This window comes from Bubalus bubalis, chromosome 3, assembly GCF_019923935.1.
Source record: "Bubalus bubalis isolate 160015118507 breed Murrah chromosome 3, NDDB_SH_1, whole genome shotgun sequence".
Lineage (NCBI taxonomy): Eukaryota > Metazoa > Chordata > Mammalia > Artiodactyla > Bovidae > Bubalus > Bubalus bubalis.
The window spans coordinates 123,645,327-123,668,051 of NC_059159.1; the positions used below are offsets into that span (position 1 = coordinate 123,645,327).

The following is a 22,725-nucleotide window of genomic DNA, read 5'->3' on the forward strand; positions in this document are numbered from 1 at the left end:
ATGAATACACAGCAAATTGTTAACAGTGATAATCTCTAGGAACTAGATTGGATGTTTGAAGAAAGATACTCAACTTATATAATTTTTAATGTTATTGAATTATATGTGACATTTACTTTTGTTTTCTATATTTCTCAAGAAATATATTTAAATTAATAATTTGATGCTACTTTCCATCCCATTAGCAAATATTTAAAGCATAGTATCTTAATATTATATGAGAATGTGGATTTTGTTTACTTATATCTGATGTATTTTTCAAAATAGAAATATTTAAATCACTATTTTCCATCCTGTTAGCAAATATTTTTCAAAAGTATTCAATATTTACAAAGGTCAGTCCTGGCTGGTGTGCAAATTGGTAGCTTCTTGGAAGCAATTTGACGTAATACATCCAAATTCTTAAAAATGAACATATGCTTAAATCCAATAATTCTATTTCTAGGAATTATCCCAAGAAAATACCTGGGAAGTAGCCATTTACCATGAATAAGAAGAGTCATTATAAAGCTTTTATAATAGTGAAAAATTGGAAATAGCACAAATATCTGATATTAGACTTACTGAATAGATTATGATATGACCAAAGAAAACAATACTGTGTAGAAATTTTAAATTATTTAAATGCTTAAATATTAATATGGAATAATGTTCATGAAATATTAAGTGGGAAATGTATAATATCTCATTTTAATAAAAATATATAGCATGTATAAATGTAGAAAAAGAATGGAAATACACAAGTGATAACTCTAAGAGTTAGGACTACAGGAGATTTTGTTTTTATATTTTTCTGTGTGTTTATTATAAGTATATATACTTTTAAAACTAAATAATTAAAAGTAAATAGTTTTAAAAAATAATATTAAGGGCTTATAATGGAAAACACCAGTCTCCACTCCACTCCTCCTCAGCCTCTAATTTCTTATTTTTTTTTAGAAGCAACCTCTTTCTACTCTTCTGTTTCCTATTTTATTCTTCCATATATAGGATGCTGCTGCTAAGTCACTTCAGTCGTGTCCAACTCTATGCGACCCCATAGATGGCAGCCCACCAGGCTCCCCCATCCCTGGGATTCTCCAGGCAAGAACACTGGAGTGGGTTGCCATTTCCTTCTCCAGTGCATGAAAGTGAAAAGTGAAAGTGAAGTCGCTCAGTCATGTCCGACTTCGCAACCCCATGGACTGTATGCTTAAATTACTTCCCTAATTTATTAATTTTATAGATTGTTTAATTATTATGGCAGATGAGAATTTAGCTCTTTTACCACTGTACTAGCTTTCCTTTACTATATCCTCCCAATATCATCATGTCACTAATTTTGAGAAGTAATTTTTCAGTGTTTATATTATTATAGAAATGTAAATATTATTCAATACTGAGCCAAGTAGTGAGCTCTAATTTTGTTTCCTTTCTTATACAACTTTTTTTTTTGATTTTATAATTCCCTGTTTTTGATTTGTTTAGTTTTCCATGTACTTATTGCTAATACTTTTCACACTTTCCAACACTATCTCAGTGAGATTTCTGCAGAAACAGATTAGATAATCTATCTGCTCATATTTCTTTTCTCTAAGACCTGTGTCTTCATGTACCAGTCTGTATAGGTTTCTCTCTAGGTCTTATAGACAGGCATTACCGTAGTACATCCTTTCATGGTCATCCTGAGTATTCCCTTAGCTTCTTGTCTGTATTTCATCCCTATCTTCTTCGATTCCATTTCTTCTTTTCTTCCTTGTTTTGCTGGAATACATCCTCTAGTAGAGTCCTGAGAAAGTGTATATGAGAAGTAAATTTTTATAGACCTGAACATTTTTGAGGTTTTCCAGTGGTCATGTATGGATGTGAGAGTTGGACTATAAAGAAAGCTGAGCACTGAAGAACTGATGCTTTTGAACTGTGGTGTTGGAGAGTCCCTTGGACTGCAAGGAGATTCAAGCAGTCCATCCTAAAGGAGATCAGTCCTGAAGGTTCATTGGAAGGACTGATGTTGAAGCTGAAACTCCAATACTTTGGCCACCTGGTGCAAAGAACTGACTCATTTGAAAAGACATTAATGTTGGGAAAGATTGAAGGTGGGAGGAGAAGGGGATGACAGAGGGTGAGATGGTTGGATGGCATCACTAACTCACTGGATATGAGTTTGAGTAAACTCTGAGAGTTGGTGATGGACAGGGAAATCTGACGTGCTGCAGTCCATGGGGTCACAAAGAGTCGGACACAACTGAGTGACTTAACTGAACTGAACATTTTTTAATGTCTCCGCTATTTGATTGGTAGAATGGGTGAATTTAACTCATATGACCATTATATGAACTAGTGTGGGCAGAAATCCCTTAGAAGAAATGGAGTAGCCATCATAGTCAACAAAAGAGTCTGAAATGCAGTACTTGGATGCAATCTCAAAAATGACAAAATGATCTCTATTCATTTCCAAGGCAAACCATTCAATATCACGGTAATCCAAGTCCATGCCCCGACCACTAATGCTGAAGAAGCTGAAGTTGAATGGTTCTATGAAGACCTACAAGACCTTTTAGAACTAACACCCAAAAAAGATATCCTTTACATTATAGGGGACTGGAATGCAAAAGTAGGAAGTCAAGAAACACCTGGAGTAACAGGCAAATTTGGCCTTGGAGTACAGAATGAAGCAGGGCAAAGGCTAATAGAGTTTTGCCAAGAGAACGCATTGGTCATAGCAAGCACCCTCTTCCAACAACACAAAAGAAGACTCTACACATGGACATCACCAGACAGTTGACACGGAAATCAGATTGATTATATTCTTTGCAGCCAATGATGGAGAAGCTCTATACAGTCAGCAAAAACAAGACTGGGAGTTGACTGTGGCTCAGCATGAACTCCTTATTGCCAAATTCAGACTTAAATTGAAGAAATTGGGAAAAACCACTAGACCATTCAGGTATGACTTAAATCAAATCTCTTACGATTATACAGTGGAAGTGAGAAATAGATTTAAGGGACTAGATCTGATAGACAGAGTGCCTGATGAACTATGGACAGAGGTTCGTGACATTGTATAGGAGATAGGGATCATGACCGTCCCCAAGAAAAAGAAAGGCAGAAAAGCAAAATGGCTGTTTGAGGAGGCTTTACAAATAGCTGTGAAAAGAAGAGAAGTGAAAAGCAAAGGAGAAAAGGAAAGATATACCCATTTGAATGCAGAGTTGCAAAGAATAGCAAGGAGAGATAAGAAAGCCTTCATCGGTGATCAATGCAAGGAAATAGAGGACAACAATAGAACAGGAAAGACTAGAGATCTCTTCAAGATAATTAGAGATACCAAGGGAACATTTCATGCAAAGATGGGCTCGATAAAAGACCGAAATGGTAGGAACCTAACAGAAACAGAAGATATTAAGAATAGGTGGCAAGAATACACAGAAGAACTATACAAAAAAGATCTTCATGACCCAGATAATCACGATGGTGTGATCACTCACCTAGAGCCAGACATCCTGGAATGTGAAGTCAAGTGGGCCTTAGGAAGCATCAGTATTAACAAAGCTAGTGGAGGTGATGGAATTCCAGTCGAGCTATTTCAAATCCTAAAAGATAATGCTGTGAAAGTGCTGCACTCAATATGTCAGCAAATTTGGAAAACTCAGCAGTGGCCACAGGACTGGAAAATGTCAGTGTTCATTCCAATCCCAAAGAAAGACAATGCCAAAGAATGCTCAAACTACTGCACAATTGCACTCATCTCACATGCTAGTAAAGTAAAGCTCAAAATTCTCCAAGCCAGGCTTCAGCAATATGTGAACTATGAACTTCCAGATGTTCAAGCTGGTTTTAGAAAAGGCAGAGGAACCAGAGATCAAATGGCCAACATCTGCTGGATCATTGAAAAAGCAAGAGAGTTCCAGAAAAACATCTCTTTCTGCTTTACTGACTATGCCAAAGCCTTTGACTGTGTGGAAAACAATAAACTGCAGAAAATTCTTCAAGTGATGGGAATACCAGATCACCTGACCTGCCTCTTGAGAAACCTGTATGCAGGTCAGGAAGCAACAGTTAGAACTTGACATGGAACAACAGACTGGTTCCAAATATGAAAAGGAGTACATCAAGCCTGTATATTGTCACCCTGCTTATTTAACTTATATGCAGAGTACATCATGAGAAATGCTGGGCTGGAGGAAGCACAAGCTGGAATCAAGATTGCCGGGAGAAATATCAATAACCTCAGATATGCAGATGACACCACCCTTATGGCAGAAAGTGAAGAACTAAAGAGCCTCTTGATGAAAGTGAAAGAGGAGAGTGAAATGTTGGCTTAAAGCTCAAGATTTAGAAAACTAAGATCATGGCATCCGGTCCCATCACTTCATGGCAAATAGATGGGGAAACAGTGCAAACAGTGGCTGACTTTATTTTGGGGGGCTCCATAATCACTGCAGATGGTGACTGCAGCCATGAAATTAAAAGACGCTTACTCCTTGGAAGGAAAGTTATGACCAACCTAGACAGCATATTAAAAAGCAGAGACATTACTTTGCCAACAAAGGTCGGTCTAGTCAAGGCTATGGTTTTTCCAGTAGTCAGGTATGAATGTGAGAATTGTAATATAAAGAAAACTGAGCATCGAAGAATTGATGCTTTTGAACTGTGGTGTTGGAAAAGACTCTTGAGGGCCACTTGGACTGCAAGGAGATCCAACCAGTCTATCCTAAAGGAGATCAGTCCTGGGTGTTCATTGGAAGGACTGATGTTGAAGCTGAAACTCTGATACTTTGGCCACCTGAAGCAAAGAGCTAACTCATTTGAAAAGACCCTGATGCTTATAAAGTTTGAGGGCAGGACGAGAAGGGGACGACAGAGGATGAGATGGTTGGATGGCATCACCAACTCAGTGCACATGGGTTTGGGTGGACTCCGGGAGTTGACAGACAGGGAGGCCTGGCATTCTGGGGTTCATGGGGTCGCAAAGAGTTGGACACGACTGAGCGACTCAACTGAACTGATAGTATAATTCTGTAATCTATAGAATCTATAATCTATAATTCAACCTAGAGATTGAAAATTATTTTCCTTCGGAGATTCGAAGGCGCGGCTTCGATGTCTTCCAGCCTCTGTTTTTCCCGAGAAGTCTAATGCCATTTTTGTTCTCAGTTTTTCGTGTGTGATCCATTTTTTTTCCTCCAAAAGCTTTGAAGATATTCTGTTTCTAGTTTCTGAAATTTTACAATGTTATTTCTTGATGTGGGTATTTTTTCATTAATTATGCTGGGTAATTAGTAAACATTCTTAATCTGGAAACAAGCTTCTAAGGGAAACGTTATTGACTTATTTAACAATTTCCTTACCTCCATTTCCGTTACTCTCTCCTTACAGAACTCATGGTGGATGAATTTTGGACGTCCTGGATTGTTAACTATACCTATCTATTTTTTTCTTTTTACCCTGTCTTTGGCTCTTGGTTACTTTTTCTATATTTCATTGACTACATTTCTCAACTTTTTAACTGAATTTTTATTCCAGCTATTTTATTTTTAGTTTCCAGATTTATGTTCTCTGATTATTCTTTTTCAAAGAAAATTCTCTTCTTGTTTCATAGATGTAACATCTTATCTTTTTGAGGATTTGAATTGTAGATTAACATTTTTTCTTATTTCCTGCATTGTCTCTGTTTGAGTTCCATTTGTTTTGATCTTTTTAAAATAGTATAGGTTTCCTCAAATATCTATTCATGTGTAAGAGTGAAGCATTAAAAGCAATTGGTGGAGAAGGAAATGGCAACCCACTCCAGTATTCTTGCCTAGAGAATCCTGTGGACAGAGGAGCCTGGTGGGCTGCTGTCCATAGGGTGGCATAGAATCGGACACAACGGAAGCGACTTAGCATGCATGCCTTGGAGAAGGTAATAGCAACCCATTCCAGTGTTCTTGCCTGGAGAATCCCAGGGACAGAGGAGCCTGGTGGGCTGCCGTCTATGGGGTCGCACAGAGTCAGACACGACTGAAGCGACTTAGCTGTAGCAGCATCAGTGCCACAAAGTGAAAATATAGGTCACTAACTGCAAACCACCAAACGATTCCATTTCCACTTAAACCAAGGTCATACACTTTATGTCTGAACTTTTTTTATTTTTTGTCTTCATTCATATCTTGGTAGTTTTCCCTGCTTTCCAATAAAGTTTTTATATGAGGGCTAAAAAAAAATAAATAAAAAATAAAAGCAATTGGATGGGGCAGGTCATCAACAATATGTATGCATGGTCAGGGCATTGAGATTATCAAAGAATAAAAAGAGATCTGAGATGTTTTGGGAAAAAAACCAAAATGATTGGAAGCTTTGTATGATGGATGGATGGAGACCACTGACAGGACACTGGCAGATTTCAAGCCAGGGTGATCTGGCAGCAAGTTACCTGAAGTATCACTATCTAAAGGTCTTTTCTCTGGTGCTCTTTAGTTCTCCAGAAAAAGATCTCTTGTCTCTTTGGATGTAAATTCCTAGCTGCCTGGATTCTGGGAACTGGGCAAAGGAGTTCTTGTCATTTAGTAAGAAGAATTTTTCTTAATCCTTCTATTTCATTCCTATATCCTGTGTTGTGCCTGCTCTCCACAAATCCGCAGCCTCTCATGTTTGATTTGCTAAAGAACAAGTCTTTTTCCCCCAGAAGGCTAGGGAAGGGATGGTTGTCTAGGCAGGTAGTAGGATGGGGCCTGTGAATATAGTTGCTGCTTTATACAGACATGTTTCATGTTTTCAGCCCTATCCTTCATCCTTGCTTTCTCCCATACCTGCTGCCTCTAATTCCTGAGCCATCAAATGGCATATCAGCCTGTTTTCCATCAGAGTCTCTTTCTGCAAGCACATTGGTTTCTGTTTCCTTTGCTCTGCTCAGTTATATCTCCTCCCAACAGTTTATCTTCCAGACACTGTCAACATTGCTCATCTATGGTCTTCTCTATTCTATGGGTTTATTTCTTTTATTGTAATTTGTAAGATTTAGAAAAGAGAAGAGATTAAGACATTGTTTCAATTCACCATGTTTAACTAGAAATCTCTCACTTTTATAATTATAAAAAGTGAGCTGTGTAGAACTGAAGATAGTATTCAGGTCTGCTGTCCCCATAGGAAAAAAGCTAGACTGACACATCCCTTGATCCAAATGGAATTTATTTTTGGTTGCAGTCTATGTTTTATACCCATTAATTTGTATTTGGCTGCCATTTGATGAAAAATGCTGTCTCCGTGTTTCCCAAGTGATGAGTTTGGGTGTCCTGCTTTCATTTTTATATGAAAACGGTTAGTGCACTCCTAGTATAGATTCCATTATTATTCTGTAGATTCTGATAGGTTCTAGTTGCTAATATTTTATTTGGGATATTTACTTTGATAATTGTAAGGGAGATGGTATTTCTGCCTTATCGTAGTATGTTTATCAGAATTGGTATCAATGTTATAATGACTGTTTAAAAAATTTTGGAAGCTTTCTTTTTTTTTTCAATGCTCTTGAATACCTGGCATAGCATTGGGGGGAATAAACTAAGCTGGCTAAAAGCAATGTGATATCCTAGATTGAATCCTAGAACAGAAAAGAAGCATAAATGGAAAAGCTGATGAAATCTGAATAAAATCTACAGCCTAGCTAATATTAGTGTACCATTGTTAATTGCTTAGTGTTGACAAAGTTACAATGATTATGTAAGATGCTAACATTAGGGAAAGCTGAATGAAGGGTGTAATGGAATTCTCTGTATTATCTTTGCAGCCTTTGTGTTCATCTAAAATTATTCCAAAATTTAAAGTTTATATTTAAAGTAAAACAAATAAAGATCGTAAGGGTGAGCTATGTCTTATAAATTTGTGAGAATTCACCTTTGAACCTATTTACCCGGAATTTTTTTTTCTTTTTTCCTATTTATTTATTTTTGGAGGCTAATTACTTTACAATATTGTATTGGTTTTGCCATACATTGACAAATGAATCCACCATGGGTGTACATCTGTTCCCCATCCTGAACCACCCCCCACCTCCCTCCCCATCCCATCCCTCTGGGTCATCCCAGTGCACCAGCCCTGAGCACCCTGTATCATGCATCGAACCTGGACTAGCAATCCATTTCACATATGATAATATACATGTTTCAATGCCATATTCCCAAACCATCCCACCCTCGCCCTCTCCCACAGAGTCCCAAAGACTGTTCTATACATCAGTGTCTCTTTTGCTGTCTCACACACAGGGTTATTGTTGTCATCTTTCTAAATTCCATATATATGTGTTAGTATACTGCATTGGTGTTTTTCTTTCTGGCTTACTTCACTCTGTATAATAGGCTCCAGTTTCATCTACGTCATTAGAATTGATTCAAATGTATTCTTTTTAATGGCTGAGTAATACTCCATTGTGTATATGTACCACAGCTTTCTTATCCATTCATCTGCTGATGGACATGTAGGTTGCTTCCATGTCCTGGCTATTATAAACAGTGCTGCGATGAACATTGGGGTACATGTGTCTCTTTCAGTTCTGGTTTCTTTGGTTTGTATGCCCAGCAGTGGGATTGCTGGGTCATATGGCAGTTCTATTTCCAGTTTTTTAAGGAATCTCCACACTGTTCTCCATAGTGGCTGTACTAGTTTACATTCCCACCAACAGTGTAAGAGGGTTCCCTTTTCTCCACACCCTCTCCAGCATTTATTGCTTGTAGACTTTTGGATCGCAGCCATTCTGACTGGCGTGAAATGGTACCTCATTGTGGTTTTGATTTGCATTTCTCTAATAATGAGTGATGTTGAGCATCTTTTCATGTGTTTGTTAGCCATCTATATGTCTTCTTTGGAGAAATGTCTGTTTAGTTATTTGGCCCATTTTTTGATTGGGTCGTTTATTTTTCTGGAATTGAGCTGCAGGAGTTGCTTGTATATTTTTGAGATTAATTCTTAGTCAGTTGCTTCATTTTCTATCATTTTCTCCCATTCTGAAGGCTGTCTTTTCACCTTGCTTATAGTTTCCTTTGTTGTGCAAGAGCTTTTAATTTTAATTAGGCCCCATTTGCTTATTTTTGCTTTTATTTCCAATATTCTGGGAGGTGGGTCATATGTTGGAGAGTGTTTTGCCTATGTTCTCCTCTAGGAGTTTTATAGTTTCTGGCCTTACCTTTAGATCTTTAATCCATTATGAGTTTATTTTTGTGTATGGCGTTAGAAGTGTTCTAGTTTCATTTTTTTACAAGTCATTGACCAGTTTTCCTAGCACCACTTGTTAAAGAGATTGTCTTTTCTCCATTGTATATTCTTGCCTCCTTTGTCGAAGATAAGGTGTCCATAGGTGCATGAATTTATCTCTGGGCTTTCTGTTTTGTTCCACTGATCTATATTTCTGTCTTTGTGCAAGTACCATACTGTCTTGATGACTGTGGTTTTGTAGTAGAGCCTGAAGTCAGGCAGGTTGACTCCTCCAGTTCCATTCTTCTTTCTCAAGATTGCTTTGGCTATTTGAGGTTTTTTGTATTTCCATACAAATTGTGAAATTATTTGTTCTAGTTCTGTGAAAAATACCGTTGGTAGCTTGATAGGGATTGCATTGAATCTATAGATTGCTTTGGGTAGTATACTCATTTTCACTATATTGATTTTTCTGATCCATGAACATGGTATATTTCTCCATCTATTGTGTCCTCTTTGATTTCTTTCATCAGTGTTTTATAGTTTTCTATATATAGATCTTTTGTTTCTTTAGGTAGATATATTCGTAAGTATTTTATTCTTTTCGTTGCAATGGTGAATGGAATTATTTCTTTAATTTCTCTTTCTGTTTTCTCATTGTTAGTGTATAGGAATTCAAGGGATTTCTGTGTGTTGATTTTATATCCTGTAACTTTACTATATTCATTAATTAGCTCTAGTAATTTTCTGGTGGAGTCTTTAGGGTTTTCTATGTATTGGATCATGTCATCTGCAAACAGTGAGAGTTTTACTTCTTCTTTTCCAATCTGGATTCCTTTTATTTCTTTTTCTGCTCTGATTGCTGTGGCCAAAACTTCCAAAACTATGTTGAATAGTAGTGGTGAGAGTGGGCACCCTTGTCTTGTTCCTGACTTTAAGGGAAATGCTTTCAGTTTTTCACCATTGAGGATAATGTTTGCTATGGGTTTGTCATATATAGCTTTTATTATGTTGAGGTATGTTCCTTCTATTCCTGCTTTCGGGAGGGTTTTTATCATAAATATATGTTGAATTTTGTCAAAGGCTTTCTCTGCATCTATTGAGATAATCATATGGTTTTTATTTTTCAATTTGTTAATGTGGTGTATTACATTGATTGATTTGAGGATATTGAAGAATCCTTGCATCCCTGGGATAAAGCCCACTTGGTCATGATGTATGATCTTTTTAATATGTTGTTGGATTCTGTTTGCTAGAATTTTGTTAAGGGTTTTTGCATCTATGTTCTTCAGTGATATTGGCCTGTAGTTTTCTTTTTTTGTAGCATCTTTGTCAGGTTTTGGTATTAGGGTGATGGTGGCCTCATAGAATGAGTTTGGAAGTTTACCTTCCTCTGCAATTTTCTGGAAGAGTTTGAGTAGGATAGGTGTTAGCTTTTCTCTAAATTTTTGGTAGAATTCAGCTGTGAAGCCTTTTGGTCCTGGGCTTTTGTTTGCTGGAAGATTTGTGATTACAGTTTCAATTTCTGTGCTTGTGTTGGGTCTGTTAAGATTGTCCATTTGTTCCTGGTCCAGTTTTGGAAAGTTGTACTTTTCTAAGAATTTGTCCATTTCTTCCAAGTTGTCCATTTTAGTGGCATATAGTTGCTGATAATAGTCTCTTATGATCCTTTGTATTTCTGTGTTGTCTGTTGCGATCTCTCCATTTTCATTTCTAATTTTGTTAATTTGATTTTTCTCCCTTTGTTTCTTGATGAGTCTAGCTAATGGTTTGTCAATTTTATTTAACTTCTCAAAGAACCAGCTTTTGGCTTTGTTGATTTTTGCTGTGGTCTCTTTTGTTTCTTTTGCATTTATTTCTGCCCTAATTTTAAGATTTCTTTCCTTCTACTAACCTTGGGGTTCTTCATTTCTTCCTTTTCTAGTTGCTTTAGGTATAGAGTTAGGTTATTTATTTGACTTTTTTCTTGTTTCTTGAGGTAAGCCTGTATTGCTATGAACGTTCCCCTTAGCACTGCTTTTATAGTGTCCCATAGGTTTGGGTTGTTGTGTTTTCATTTTCATTCATTTCTATGCATATTTTGATTTCTTTTTTGATTTCTTCTGTGGTTTGTTGGTTATTCAGCAGTGTGTTGTTCAGCCTCCATATGTTGCAATTTTTAATAGTTTTTCTCCTATAATTGACATCTAATCTTACTGCATTGTGGTCTGAAAAGATGCTTGGAATTATTTCAATTTTTTTGAATTTACCAAGGCTAGATTTATGGCCCAGGATGAGATCTATCCTGGAGAAGGTTCCATGTGCACTTGAGAAAAAGGTGAAATTCATTGTTTTGGGGTGAAATGTCCTATAGATATCAATTAGGTCTAACCGGTCTATTTTATCATTTAAAGTTTGTGTTTCCTTGTTAATTTTCTGTGTAGTTGATCTATCCATAGGTGTGAGTGGGGTGTTAAAGTCTCCCACTATTATTGTGTTATTATTAATTTTACCTTTCATACTTGTTAACATTTGTCTTACATATTGTGGTGCTCCTATGTTGGGTGCATATATATTTATAATTGTTATATCTTCTTCTTGGACTGATCCTTTGATCATTATGTAGTGTCCTTTGTCTCTTTTCACACAGCCTTTGTTTTAAAGTCTATTTTATCTAATATGAGTATTGCTACTCCTGCTTTCTTTTCATCTCTATTTGCATGGAATAGCTTTTTTTTTTTTTAATATTTAAAGTAAAACAAATAAAAACCATTAGGGTGAGCTATGTCTTATAAATTTGTGAGAGTTCACTTTTGAGCCTATTGCCCAGAATGTTTTTTGAGTGTAGCTCTTTAACAACTTTCTCTTCTGTGATAATTGTCTTTTAGACATTCTGTCTCTTCTAGGGTCATCTCATATCATTTATATTTCCCTTGAAAACCATCTAGTTATTAAGTTTTTCAAAGGTATTTATGTATTGTTAAGCAACATAATCTCTTGTAATTAAAAAAATTTTTTTTCTGTATCCATGGTTATTTCCCAGTGTCATATATTATTTTGTATGGGTATTTATTGGATTGTGAAATTAACTTGATCAGTTGAGACAGTATTTTAAGAAGTAGAAAATTATATATTGTTTGAGGAAACTTTAATCTCAAGCATATATACTGTTTTTCTTGGTAACCTGATAATATCTATCAAAGCACAAATGCATGTAAATTTTGACCTCGCAATTCAATATCTGGAAACTTAACCAAATATATAATTGCATTTGTACAGAAATGATATTTGTACAACATAACTCGTTGCAATATTACAATAGAGAGATTGGCAATAACCCAAATGTCTATCAAGGGAAGACCACTTCTTAAATTAGAGTACATTCATACAGTGTAATACTCAGAGGCTGTCAAAAGGAATGAGGAGGCATTCTTTGTATTAATGTGAAAAGATAGTGATGAAGAAAGCTTGGTGTGGAACAATGTGTATGGTGTACTATCCTTTGTGTTAAGAAGAGGATACATAAAATCTATATTTGTATTTGCTTGTTCAGGCGTCCAGAAACTCTGGAAAGACAGATATCTCAAGTGGGAAAACTGATTATGTATCAGTATGGGAACTGAGTGGATGGGGTTAGGGAAGAGGAGAGGGGAGACCTTTCACTGTATATCTTTTTTTATTTTTATGGTAAGAACACACTTAACATGAGATCTACCCTCTTAACAAATTTTTAAGTGCTCAATACAGTAACTGTATATCTTTTTCTTTTTTTAAATCTTGGGTTTGAATTATACAAATTCAGAATTACCTGTTCAAAAATTAGATATAAAATGCTAAGCAAAAAAAAAAAAAAAAAAACAACCAGCACTCAGACGAGTGGGCACAATGTGATTATAATGCTTCCATCTCCATGTAGTTCCCGATGCAGTCAAAACCAAGTTGTGCTGTCCAGGGATGCACACAGAGTTGAGATGGAAGGGCAGCGTCTCAGAAGGTGTGTCTCTGACAGTGGGTCATAGTCACAGTTTGAGAAGCCTTACTTACATTTCCCAATCCTTATCTTTAACCACTGAAGAAATAAAGCCAGTCTGTGTATCACAAGACTGTGGGCTCTTTAGGGCAGAGGGCTGCTAAAGTTGTTCACTCTGTGCACTCTGAGCACCTGTGTGTGTTAATTTCAGATACAAAGAAAGCCCTGGTTATTTGATCAGCGTGTCTTAAAATTGGCAAACATAGGAAGCATCACGGTGATCTGTTAGAATCCTCTTCCAAGAATTTTGGTTAGCTTCTTAAGAAAACTCTTCTTCTTTTTAGGTAAATGGAAGAGCTGGAGACCAGCTTATTCCAAACACGGAAAGCACACAGAATAGAACAAATGGTGGCAAGATGGCTCCGGCGCTCCCGGGACAGCTCAGCCCGGTAAGACTCCTGGGCTGGCAGAGATTTCTGTCTGTAAGGGTTCAGTGTTCCCGTGGGAGGAGGTTTTGCAGTCTTGGCAGCGCCTGGGGATCACTGTCTCCGGCTTGCTTTGTTCTTACATCCTGTGAGGGGAGAAGTGTAAATGGGTCAGCAATTTTGCTGGAGTGCCTTTCTCTCTGTTCCTTTCCAATTCCTCCCCTCTGCATCCTTCAACAGGCACTCACAGACATAGAGTCACTCACCCCAAACTCAAACTCATGCCCACATTTATAGAGACACACATTCACACACAGAGACATATGCACGCTCATACCCACATACTTTCATCCATGTGCCTATATGCTCTGAAACACACACCCACACACACAGTTTTGAATACACACTCACACATGCTCACTGTTTCTGTCTGTCTCACACACACCCCTTGTCTTAGTACTTGATGTCAGGCAATCTGCTGTTTATACTCTTTCCCCGTCTTTGTTTCCAGCAGCTGTTCCTTCCTTGCAGTCCCTATTTCATTCTAAACAAAATGAAATGAAATCAAATACAGCTCTGATTTGACTGCTACAAGAGAACTTAAAATATGTTCTGTTTGAAAGCGCTCATTTTCCATCTCAGATTTCCTGTCTGGCCCTGACATGGAGATGAAATATCACGTGTCAGGTGTTTCTGATACACATACTCTTCCAAAGGAACTGGGAACAGCTGTCCTGTTGCCGAGCAGTAAACTTGCTCAGAGCTGCACTGCCCTGTGTCCAAGTGCTCGGGTCCTCACACATTGCAATAGGATGAGGTTGGGAGGACTAGCCCCATTTTACAGATGAAAACTGAGGTTCAGGGAGTATCTCGTTCACAGCCATCCACACCCGCTCTGCTCTGAAATGTTCGCTGGGTCGTCATCTCCTATAGGACGAGTACAAACATTTTTGGTTGGACATTCAAGGCTCTCTGTGATCAACCCACAATCTGTTACAGCTGTCTGTCTTACTCTTCTGCTTCATTCACATCATACTCCAGCTGAAATGACCTACTCGCTGTTCCCCGACCCAAGCACCCAACTTCCCCTTCCACCACCTAGACCTGGGTTCCTGTGCCACATCCCTTCCTCCCATCTCCATGTGTCTAGACCCCACTCACAGTTCACGGTCTGGCTGAAATGCTGGGTCTTCCATGAAGTGTTCCACAGTCCACAGCCAGAATTAATCTCTCCCAAGGGGTCCCATAGTATTTAGTTTGTAGCATCAGCATTGTGCTTCTCCTGATGTGTTCAGCTTAAATTTGAGCACATCCCTTTTCTTTCTTCTGAGCTTCTATACAAGCTCAGTGGAAGGCAGGGAAAGTATCAGCCTCACCTCATAGCCCCGATTGAGTTCCAGGAGACTGCAAGGACTCAGGTAGTGCTTGGTGAATAAATGGGAAAAGTCCTAGATACATTGTTTTCTGAAGTGGGTTCTGCAAAACCTAGTTGTGTGTGGTGTGTGTGTGATGCAACCTATATCCGATTCCTACCCACCCACTCTTGGTAATTCATAGTGCGTTTTGGCACATTAAAGGCTCTGAGAAGTCCTGCAGAAAAAGACCTGTGTAACTTTGACTTGGCCTTACCTGAATATTCGCCCATGTAACTCTCTAATATCTAGCTTCTCTCACAGAGTGTAAATAAAAGGCAACATCTAGGAAGTTTTTTTTCCCTCATCTATTTTGAGATATGTTTCACATAACATAAAATTTACCCATTTAAAAATGTACAGATTTATTTAGTGTATATACAGTATATATTTAGTGTATATATAGAATTTTGCAACAATCTACCACAATCTAATTTTAGAATACTTTCGATGCCCCCTAAAGAAACCCCATACCCATTAACAGTCATTCCGTATTTGCCCCTCCCCCAGCTCTAGACAACCACTCATCTACTTTCTGTTTCTCTAGATTTGTCTGTTCTGGATATTTCCTGTGAATAGAATCATACAATATATTGTCTTTGTGACTGCCTTCTTTCACTTAGTGTAATGTGTTTGAGGTTCATCTGTGTTATAATATGCATCAGTGTGCATTCCTTTTATTTAAAAACTTTTTATTTTGTATTGGAGTAGAGTGGATTAACAATGTCATAGTGGTTTCAGATGGAGAGCAAAGCAACTCAGCCATACATATACATGTATCCATTCTCCCCCAAAACCCTTCCCACCTAGGCTGCCACATAGCGTTGAGTAGAGTTCCCTGTTAGTTATCCATCTTAAATATAGCAGTGTGTACCTGTCCATCCCAAACTCCCTAACTAACTTCCCCCATCCTCCGCCCCCCACTGCTGCTGCAACCTTAAGTTCATTCTCTTAAGTCTGTCAGTGTGTTTTGGTTTTATAAATACGTTCATTTGTATCATGTTTTTTAGATTCCTCATATAAGGGATGTCATATGATGTTTCTACTTCTCTGTCTAACTTACTTCACTCAGTATGACAATTTTTATTGTTGCTCAGTTGTGACCGACTCTGTGACCCTATGGACCGCAGCACTCCAGGCCTTACTGTCCTTCATTGTCTCCTGGAGCCTGCTCAGACTCATGTCTATTGAGTCCGTGATGCCATCTAACCATCTTGTCCTCTGTCGTCCCCTTCTCCTCCTGCCTTCAATCTTTCCCATCATCAGGGTCTTTTCTAATGACAATTTTAAGGTCCACATCCATATTGCTGCAAATATTATTTCATTCTTTGTGATGGCTGAGTAATATTCGATTGTAAATATGTACTGCCCCTCCTTTATGCAGTCCTCTGTTAATGAACATTTAGGTTGCTTCCATATCTTGGCTGTTGTAAACAGTGCTTGCATTCCTTTTTATTGCCAAATAATATTCTATTATGGTATATATTCTTTGTCCATCAGTTAATGTACACCTGAGTTGTTTCCACTTGGGAGCTATTGTGAATAATGCTACTATAAACGTTTCTTATTTGAACATATGTTTTCATTTCTCTTGGGTTTATACTTGGATTAGAATAGCTGGGTCATATAGCAGCTTGATGTTGAAGCTTTGGAGGAACTGCCAGGCTGTTTTCTAAAGCATTTCCACCACCAGGACATGAAGGTTCCAGTGTCTGCACACCTTTGGCAACAGTTATTATCTGCTATTTTTTATTATAAACATCCTAGTGGGTGTGAAGTGGTATCTCATTGTGGTTTTGATCTGTATTTTCCTGATAGCTAATGATGTTGAGCATCTTTCCATGAAATTAGTAGGAAGTTTGTTTTCCAAGTGCTTTAGAAAGAGAAGAAAAAGAGGGAGTGATTCCTAGAAGTGTCCATGGAAGGCATTATTTCTGTGTTTCTAGGATAAATCACTGGAGAAGGCAATGGCACCCCACTCCAGTACTCTTGCCTGGAAAATCCCATGGACGGAGGAGCCTGGTAGGCTGCAGTCCATGGGATCGCGAAGAGTCGGACACGACTGAGCGACTTCACTTTCACTTTTCCCTTTCATGCATTGGAGAAGGAAATGGCAACCCACTCCAGTGTTCTTGCCTGGAGAATCCCAGGGACGGGGGAGCCTGGTGGGCCGCCGTCTATGGGGTCGCACAGAGTCGGACACGACTGAAGCGACTTAGCAGCAGCAGCAGCAGCAGGATAAATCACATGTAGTCTTATTGAAATTGTTTCTCATCTCTAATCCTGCAACCTTGATTCAAGCTGGGTTCTTCTGTCTTCAGATTAGTTGAAAATGGTCAAGAATTGAAAAGCATAATTTGTTTTCCTGAAGTAGAGTAAATGGTACCACCTTCCACAGAATTGCTTAACCAAGAGACCTGTGAGTCATCCTGAATTTTCCTCTCTCTCATACTCTGTATCTACCCCATCAGCAACTTTTGTCAGTTCATCCTCAAACATATCTCCACTCTGTCCACCTCTCTGTCCCAAGAGGGCATTGCCATAGTCACTCACTCTTTCTCTGCTCCACCCTGAAGCCATAGTAAGCTTTTCAAAATACACACTGCTCCTGTCCCACATGCTCGCTTCTGGCTCCACCCCATCCCAAACCATTCAGTGACCACCTGCCACCATGCCATAGCCTACAAGTCCCTTTACAATCTCATCCTGGTTTCATGTCTTCATCTTGTTCCTCCTACTTCCTTGCCACAGTTTATAACAATATATCCATTTGTTTGCTTGTTCTTTGCCTAACCCCCTGCCTGCTTAATATATGACTCTTCTCCCCCAACCCTCCTGCCACATATAAGACCAAAGACCATAACTATCTTGTCTAAAAAGTATCTTCAGCCCTAGAAGAATGCATACATAGTATGAAGTAGATATTCAATAAATTTTTATTGATTAAGGGCTTTCACAGTCAGGGACTATATTACTTATTTTTATTTATTTAAAATATATCTAAATTTTGCATTGTTTCTTCTTCCAAATGGAATTTTTGATGATTAACAGTTTTAAAATGCATAAAAACTTTTAAATAAAGACTGGAAATTCTATAGATAGAATAGAAAACCAATTAGATGTAGGATTTAGCATTTGAGTACTAACATTGGCTCTGCATTTCCTGACAGCCAGGTCAAGAAATGAAAAAAATTCATTGAAGTGTTTTTTATAGTCCAGAGAAAAGGAAACAGAAATTAATCTGCAGTCATAAGTTTACATGCATCTTTCAACAATCTTGCTATCTTTTCAGACCTTTAAAAGCTTCTACTCATTTTAGCTGGTTGTACTTACTTAATTATAATTGCCATTTTTCCCATAAAGTTAAATTTTATCTCCAACACTAATTGAACTGTCTAGGAAGAAATTAGTCAAAAATAACAATTTCCATTTCCAAACATTATTAAACAAATTTATAATTTTTATGAACTTGGGTAATATTAGAGCTTTATAAGTCATCTTAAAATGGTTTTTTCTGGGGAAGAGTGTCAACTTTCAAAGTTACTTTGATTTCTTCAATTTTAAATGAGTGGACAATCCCTAGTCAAATTCAGATAGTGGCACTCAGTTTGAATGTGTGTGTGTGCGTGCTTGGGTAGGGTGGAAGCTTAGTGATACCAATAATTGTAGAAATGCAAAATTACTCAGATATTATTAAGATGACTGCTATTTTACCACTTGATTTCACATTCCAATATAAAAATAACATTTACAGTGTCAGTGCTCTTTTAGAAATAGCTAACCCCCTCAAATAGTCTCTGTGGCATGTTTTGAATTTCTGTAAAAATAGTGTAATACAAACCACTTAATAAAAGCTATAACATAGTGACATTACATTATAAACTAATTTTTAACCATTTTACTTTGTACTAAATTGTCACCTTCTTTACCACTTTCTATAACTAGGGAGGTGATAAAATGAGATGAGAAGGACATGTTATAGAATAGTTTTTTGCTTAATTATACCATTTTTTTATACCTACAATTTTTGATTTTTATATAGTTAAATGATAATCTCTTGATTTCTTTGATTGGTTCAAAGCTTAGAAAATCCTTACCCAATAATTAATTAATTAATTTTCAATTTGATAGTTTAAGATATTTTATATTTAAGTTTTTACTTTGGTGTTTATTTTAGTACAGGCTGTGAAATAAAGATCTAGCTTGTTTTTTTCCAAAATAAGTAGTGTTTGCATCACCATTAACTGTGAGTAACCTTTCCTTTCTTCACTGACTTATGGTCTCATTTTATCATATATGAAATTCCTGTGTCTGTGGGTGAAAACTTGTATCTCTTCCTAGGCTAGCTATTCTGTTTAATTGACCTAACTGCCTTCTTTCACACACCTGTATTAAAACTATTTATATTTATTGTCTGTTAAACTAGACTTTTGTTCTCTTCATTTGCCATTTTATATTCTTATCTGCCTTTTCCATGTGAGCTTTAGAATAATTTTATTGTATGATTGAAACAATTTTGTGTAAGATTTACTGAATTCTCTTATGTGTAATCTAGAAATGTTGGTTTTATAGGTCAAGACTTAAAAAAATCTAAGGAGTTTGATGAATTTCATGCTTTCTTCTTGGTGCTTGGTTTTATAAACTTCAAAGCTTAAAAAGATTTCTTTCAATTTATATTTAATCTTAATATTAGTGTGTATTAGTATTAATCTAATGTGCACACATGTATGTTTAATGAATACACATATGCACACACACATGTACACACAGGCATATGTATTCACAAATGTGCAAACATGCATCATGGCATCTCTGTGTCAGAAGTCTTGGCTATTGGTTTTTCCCTCCTTCTAAATTTGCTGGTTCATTATAACCATAGTCTGTTTACTAGTTATAGGAATGGTGTTTTTGACCTTTCTAATACTCCTAATGGTGTAGAAAGACCATTTCAGGTACCAGTTTTTTATTGCTATTTGACCATGGACAAAAGGGAAAGATTTTAAGAGAACAGGTTAGAAAGTTCCTGTGCTGTGTCTGTAGGGTCACCCTTGTCTTCTGAACCTCTTTTTTAAAGTAGCAATGGAATACTTTCTCCTCTCAGCTGTAAGCTTTTGCCATATAGCACTGTACACACAAGATATACATTCAGTGGTCTCTAGAAACTATCACAGCCACAAGCCTAGTCCTGTGATTATGACAAGAGAAATTTCTTTCTGAAACAGGCCACTCCCTCTATTTCTTCTTTCTTTGAATAAACTTTAGATTAAAAATCCAGTTTATACCAGACGTTCACTTTTAAAATCACTCAAGCTGAACATAATACAGTGTTTAAACACAGATTCAAAATAGTTTCTCCACATCCTGCTGGAAGTCAGAGGTGAATTCTTTGTTGTTACAAGATAGGGGCAAATATATTTCACAGCCTATTAGAGAGCAGATAAAAAGCCAGAGAATATTTGAAGCCTAATCTGTCTCCATCTGGTATTTTTTTTCTTCTTGGGGTTATTGATCAGCTCAATGTGAATTTATAACCCATAAAATATAGAATGAAGCTATTTTCATGATAAATTTAACATGTGTTTTCCAGTTCTACCTTAGGATCCAGTTATCTGATAAAATTTCTATTAGTGTCGCCAGGTCTTATGCTGTTCCGATGTAAAACCACAGGAATGATCTCAGATTTGTGATTTAAAACCATTACAAAGGCAGCAGACAGAGGCTTTTGGATTGTCAGCGTTTAGTTTGATGTTTATAAGATTCTTCAGAGGAGGAAATTTTGCTGCAGAGATCATTTCCTTCAGTTCCCTGTCGAACATTCTTTTCGAGGAGAGACTATGGCTTTGTCCTGTTTTTAAGCAATCCCTTTCCAAACAAAAGCCTAGATGTGGCCTTCGGGGAAAATGTCAAATCCAGACTTTGGGCCAAAGCTCCTGACACTGCCCAGGGATTAATCAACACAGCAGGGCCTCGTTTGTCTACCATTGTTGGGGAGCACACCCTTCCAAATGGAAAAGTCAGATAAATGAAGACTACTCACTTGAAAAGCATCCAAATGAATTCTGTTCTAACCACGTGGTAAGGTTTGTATTTTTCTTTAGTCTTGTAAACATTTATTAAGCCTTACTCTATGCCTAGCATTGAATTCAGCACATGGGGGCAAGAAAGACACGATTGTACTATATGAGCTATTGTCTAGAAAGGACAAGAGACTTCACACTGGTCATTACAAATATGATATGTTTCAAAAATTGATGTACAGTTTTGTGTACAGGTTCAGCAGAGGGAGAGGGGTATTTCCACCAAAAACAGAAGATTGAGTAGGAGCTGTGCAGGTGAAGTGTATGGTGGGGTGTTTTGAGAGCTGTGTCAAGGGCTAGGGGATATTCTAGGCAGAAGGAAGACCTTGTGTGTTTGAGGAACTCCAAAGGGACTTGTCTGGCTAGAACAAAAATACTGAGAGAGTGAATGGCTTGGTTGTAGAGGCTTCAGTGGCGAGCAGGGGCTGTATTAAGCCATACTAAGGTTTTTGGATTAAGTCATTCATTCAGGGCAGACATATGAGCAGGATTGCACTTATTAATATAATATCAATCTACTTGCTGGATGGAGAGTCATTTAGGTGAGACAAGAATGAAAAGTGGGGAGGGACTTCCTTGGTGGTCCAGTGGCTAAGACTTTATGCTTGCAATTCAGGGGGCCTGGATTCAATCACCGATCAGGGAACTAGATCACACATGCTGCAACTAAGAGTTCACATGCCACATCTAAACGATTCTGCATGCTGCAATGAAGACCTGGCACAGCCAAATAAATAGATATATTTTTTTTAAAAAGAACGAAAAGTGGGAAGACCAGTGAGGAGACACTTAGAGAAATCTGTCTGTAGGACAGGTGACAAGGTCCTGAAATAGAATGGTGGTCATGGAGACAGAGAGAAATAGACATCTTTAGAGGGTTTTGAAGTCATGACTGATAGGATACTAGGGGTGAGAGCAGGGTAAAGTCAAAGATTACTTCCAGGAGTGTGTCTTTAGCAACTGATCACTGTTCTCCAGATACCATTTATTGAGCTCTGGGATATGGAGAAGATGGGTCCTGATTAGGACTCATAGTCAAAAGGCTGCGCTGTATATCAAATTAAGCAAACTTACAGGACAAATGACAAACATTGAAGTCTGTCATATTCAAATTTACTGCTATTTATTAGTGGCTATATATACATTTCCACCTTTGCTAATCATATTAGGTGTACTATTTTGTATCATGCTCTCTATATTCAGTATTTTGCTCATATATTCACCTAATAAATAGAGATGCTTTCTGTGGGCAAAGTTCTTCACTCGATATAGTGAGAAATACAGAGGTGGGTAAAAAATGGTTCCTGAATTCTGAGAATTTGCACTCTATGTGGGGTGATGATATAAGGAATCAAATAGCTGTCACTGACAGTTGAGGTGCTCAAGGCCAGAAGGGCTCAGAGATGAGTGAACTTATGTCTAGCTAGGAAATCAGAGGAGCATTTTTGGAAGAGGTAGCATTTGAGCTGGATTTTGATTGGCCTCACAGTTTCCTGTGAGGCAGCTGCATGAACTGAAGCCCAAATGTAAAACTGGTGCAGCAGGAAAGGTTAGGCTGGAGAGAAGGCCTGGGAAGGAGAGTGGGTGGAGAATGTTGTCTGGGACCTGAGACCTAAAGACAAAAGACCAAGAGGGTAAGGTTGAGGAGTTTAACTTTTATCCTGTAGGTGATGGGGAGTTGTAGGGGCAGAATAATCCACACAAGGGGGTTTGGGCAG

General features: G+C 37.6%; 1 protein-coding gene across 1 annotated transcript in view; it reads left to right on the forward strand.

Annotated features, from left to right (window-relative positions):
• The window catches only part of FRMPD1 (FERM and PDZ domain containing 1), a 103,663-nt gene that overhangs the window by 46,207 nt on the left and 34,731 nt on the right, over window positions 1-22,725 (forward strand). Inside the window, exon 2 of the mRNA XM_044940049.2 lies at window positions 13,438-13,542. Coding sequence (XP_044795984.2) covers window positions 13,442-13,542 — 101 coding nt within the window. The 5' untranslated portion in view covers window positions 13,438-13,441. The remainder of the gene's footprint in view (window positions 1-13,437; window positions 13,543-22,725) is intronic.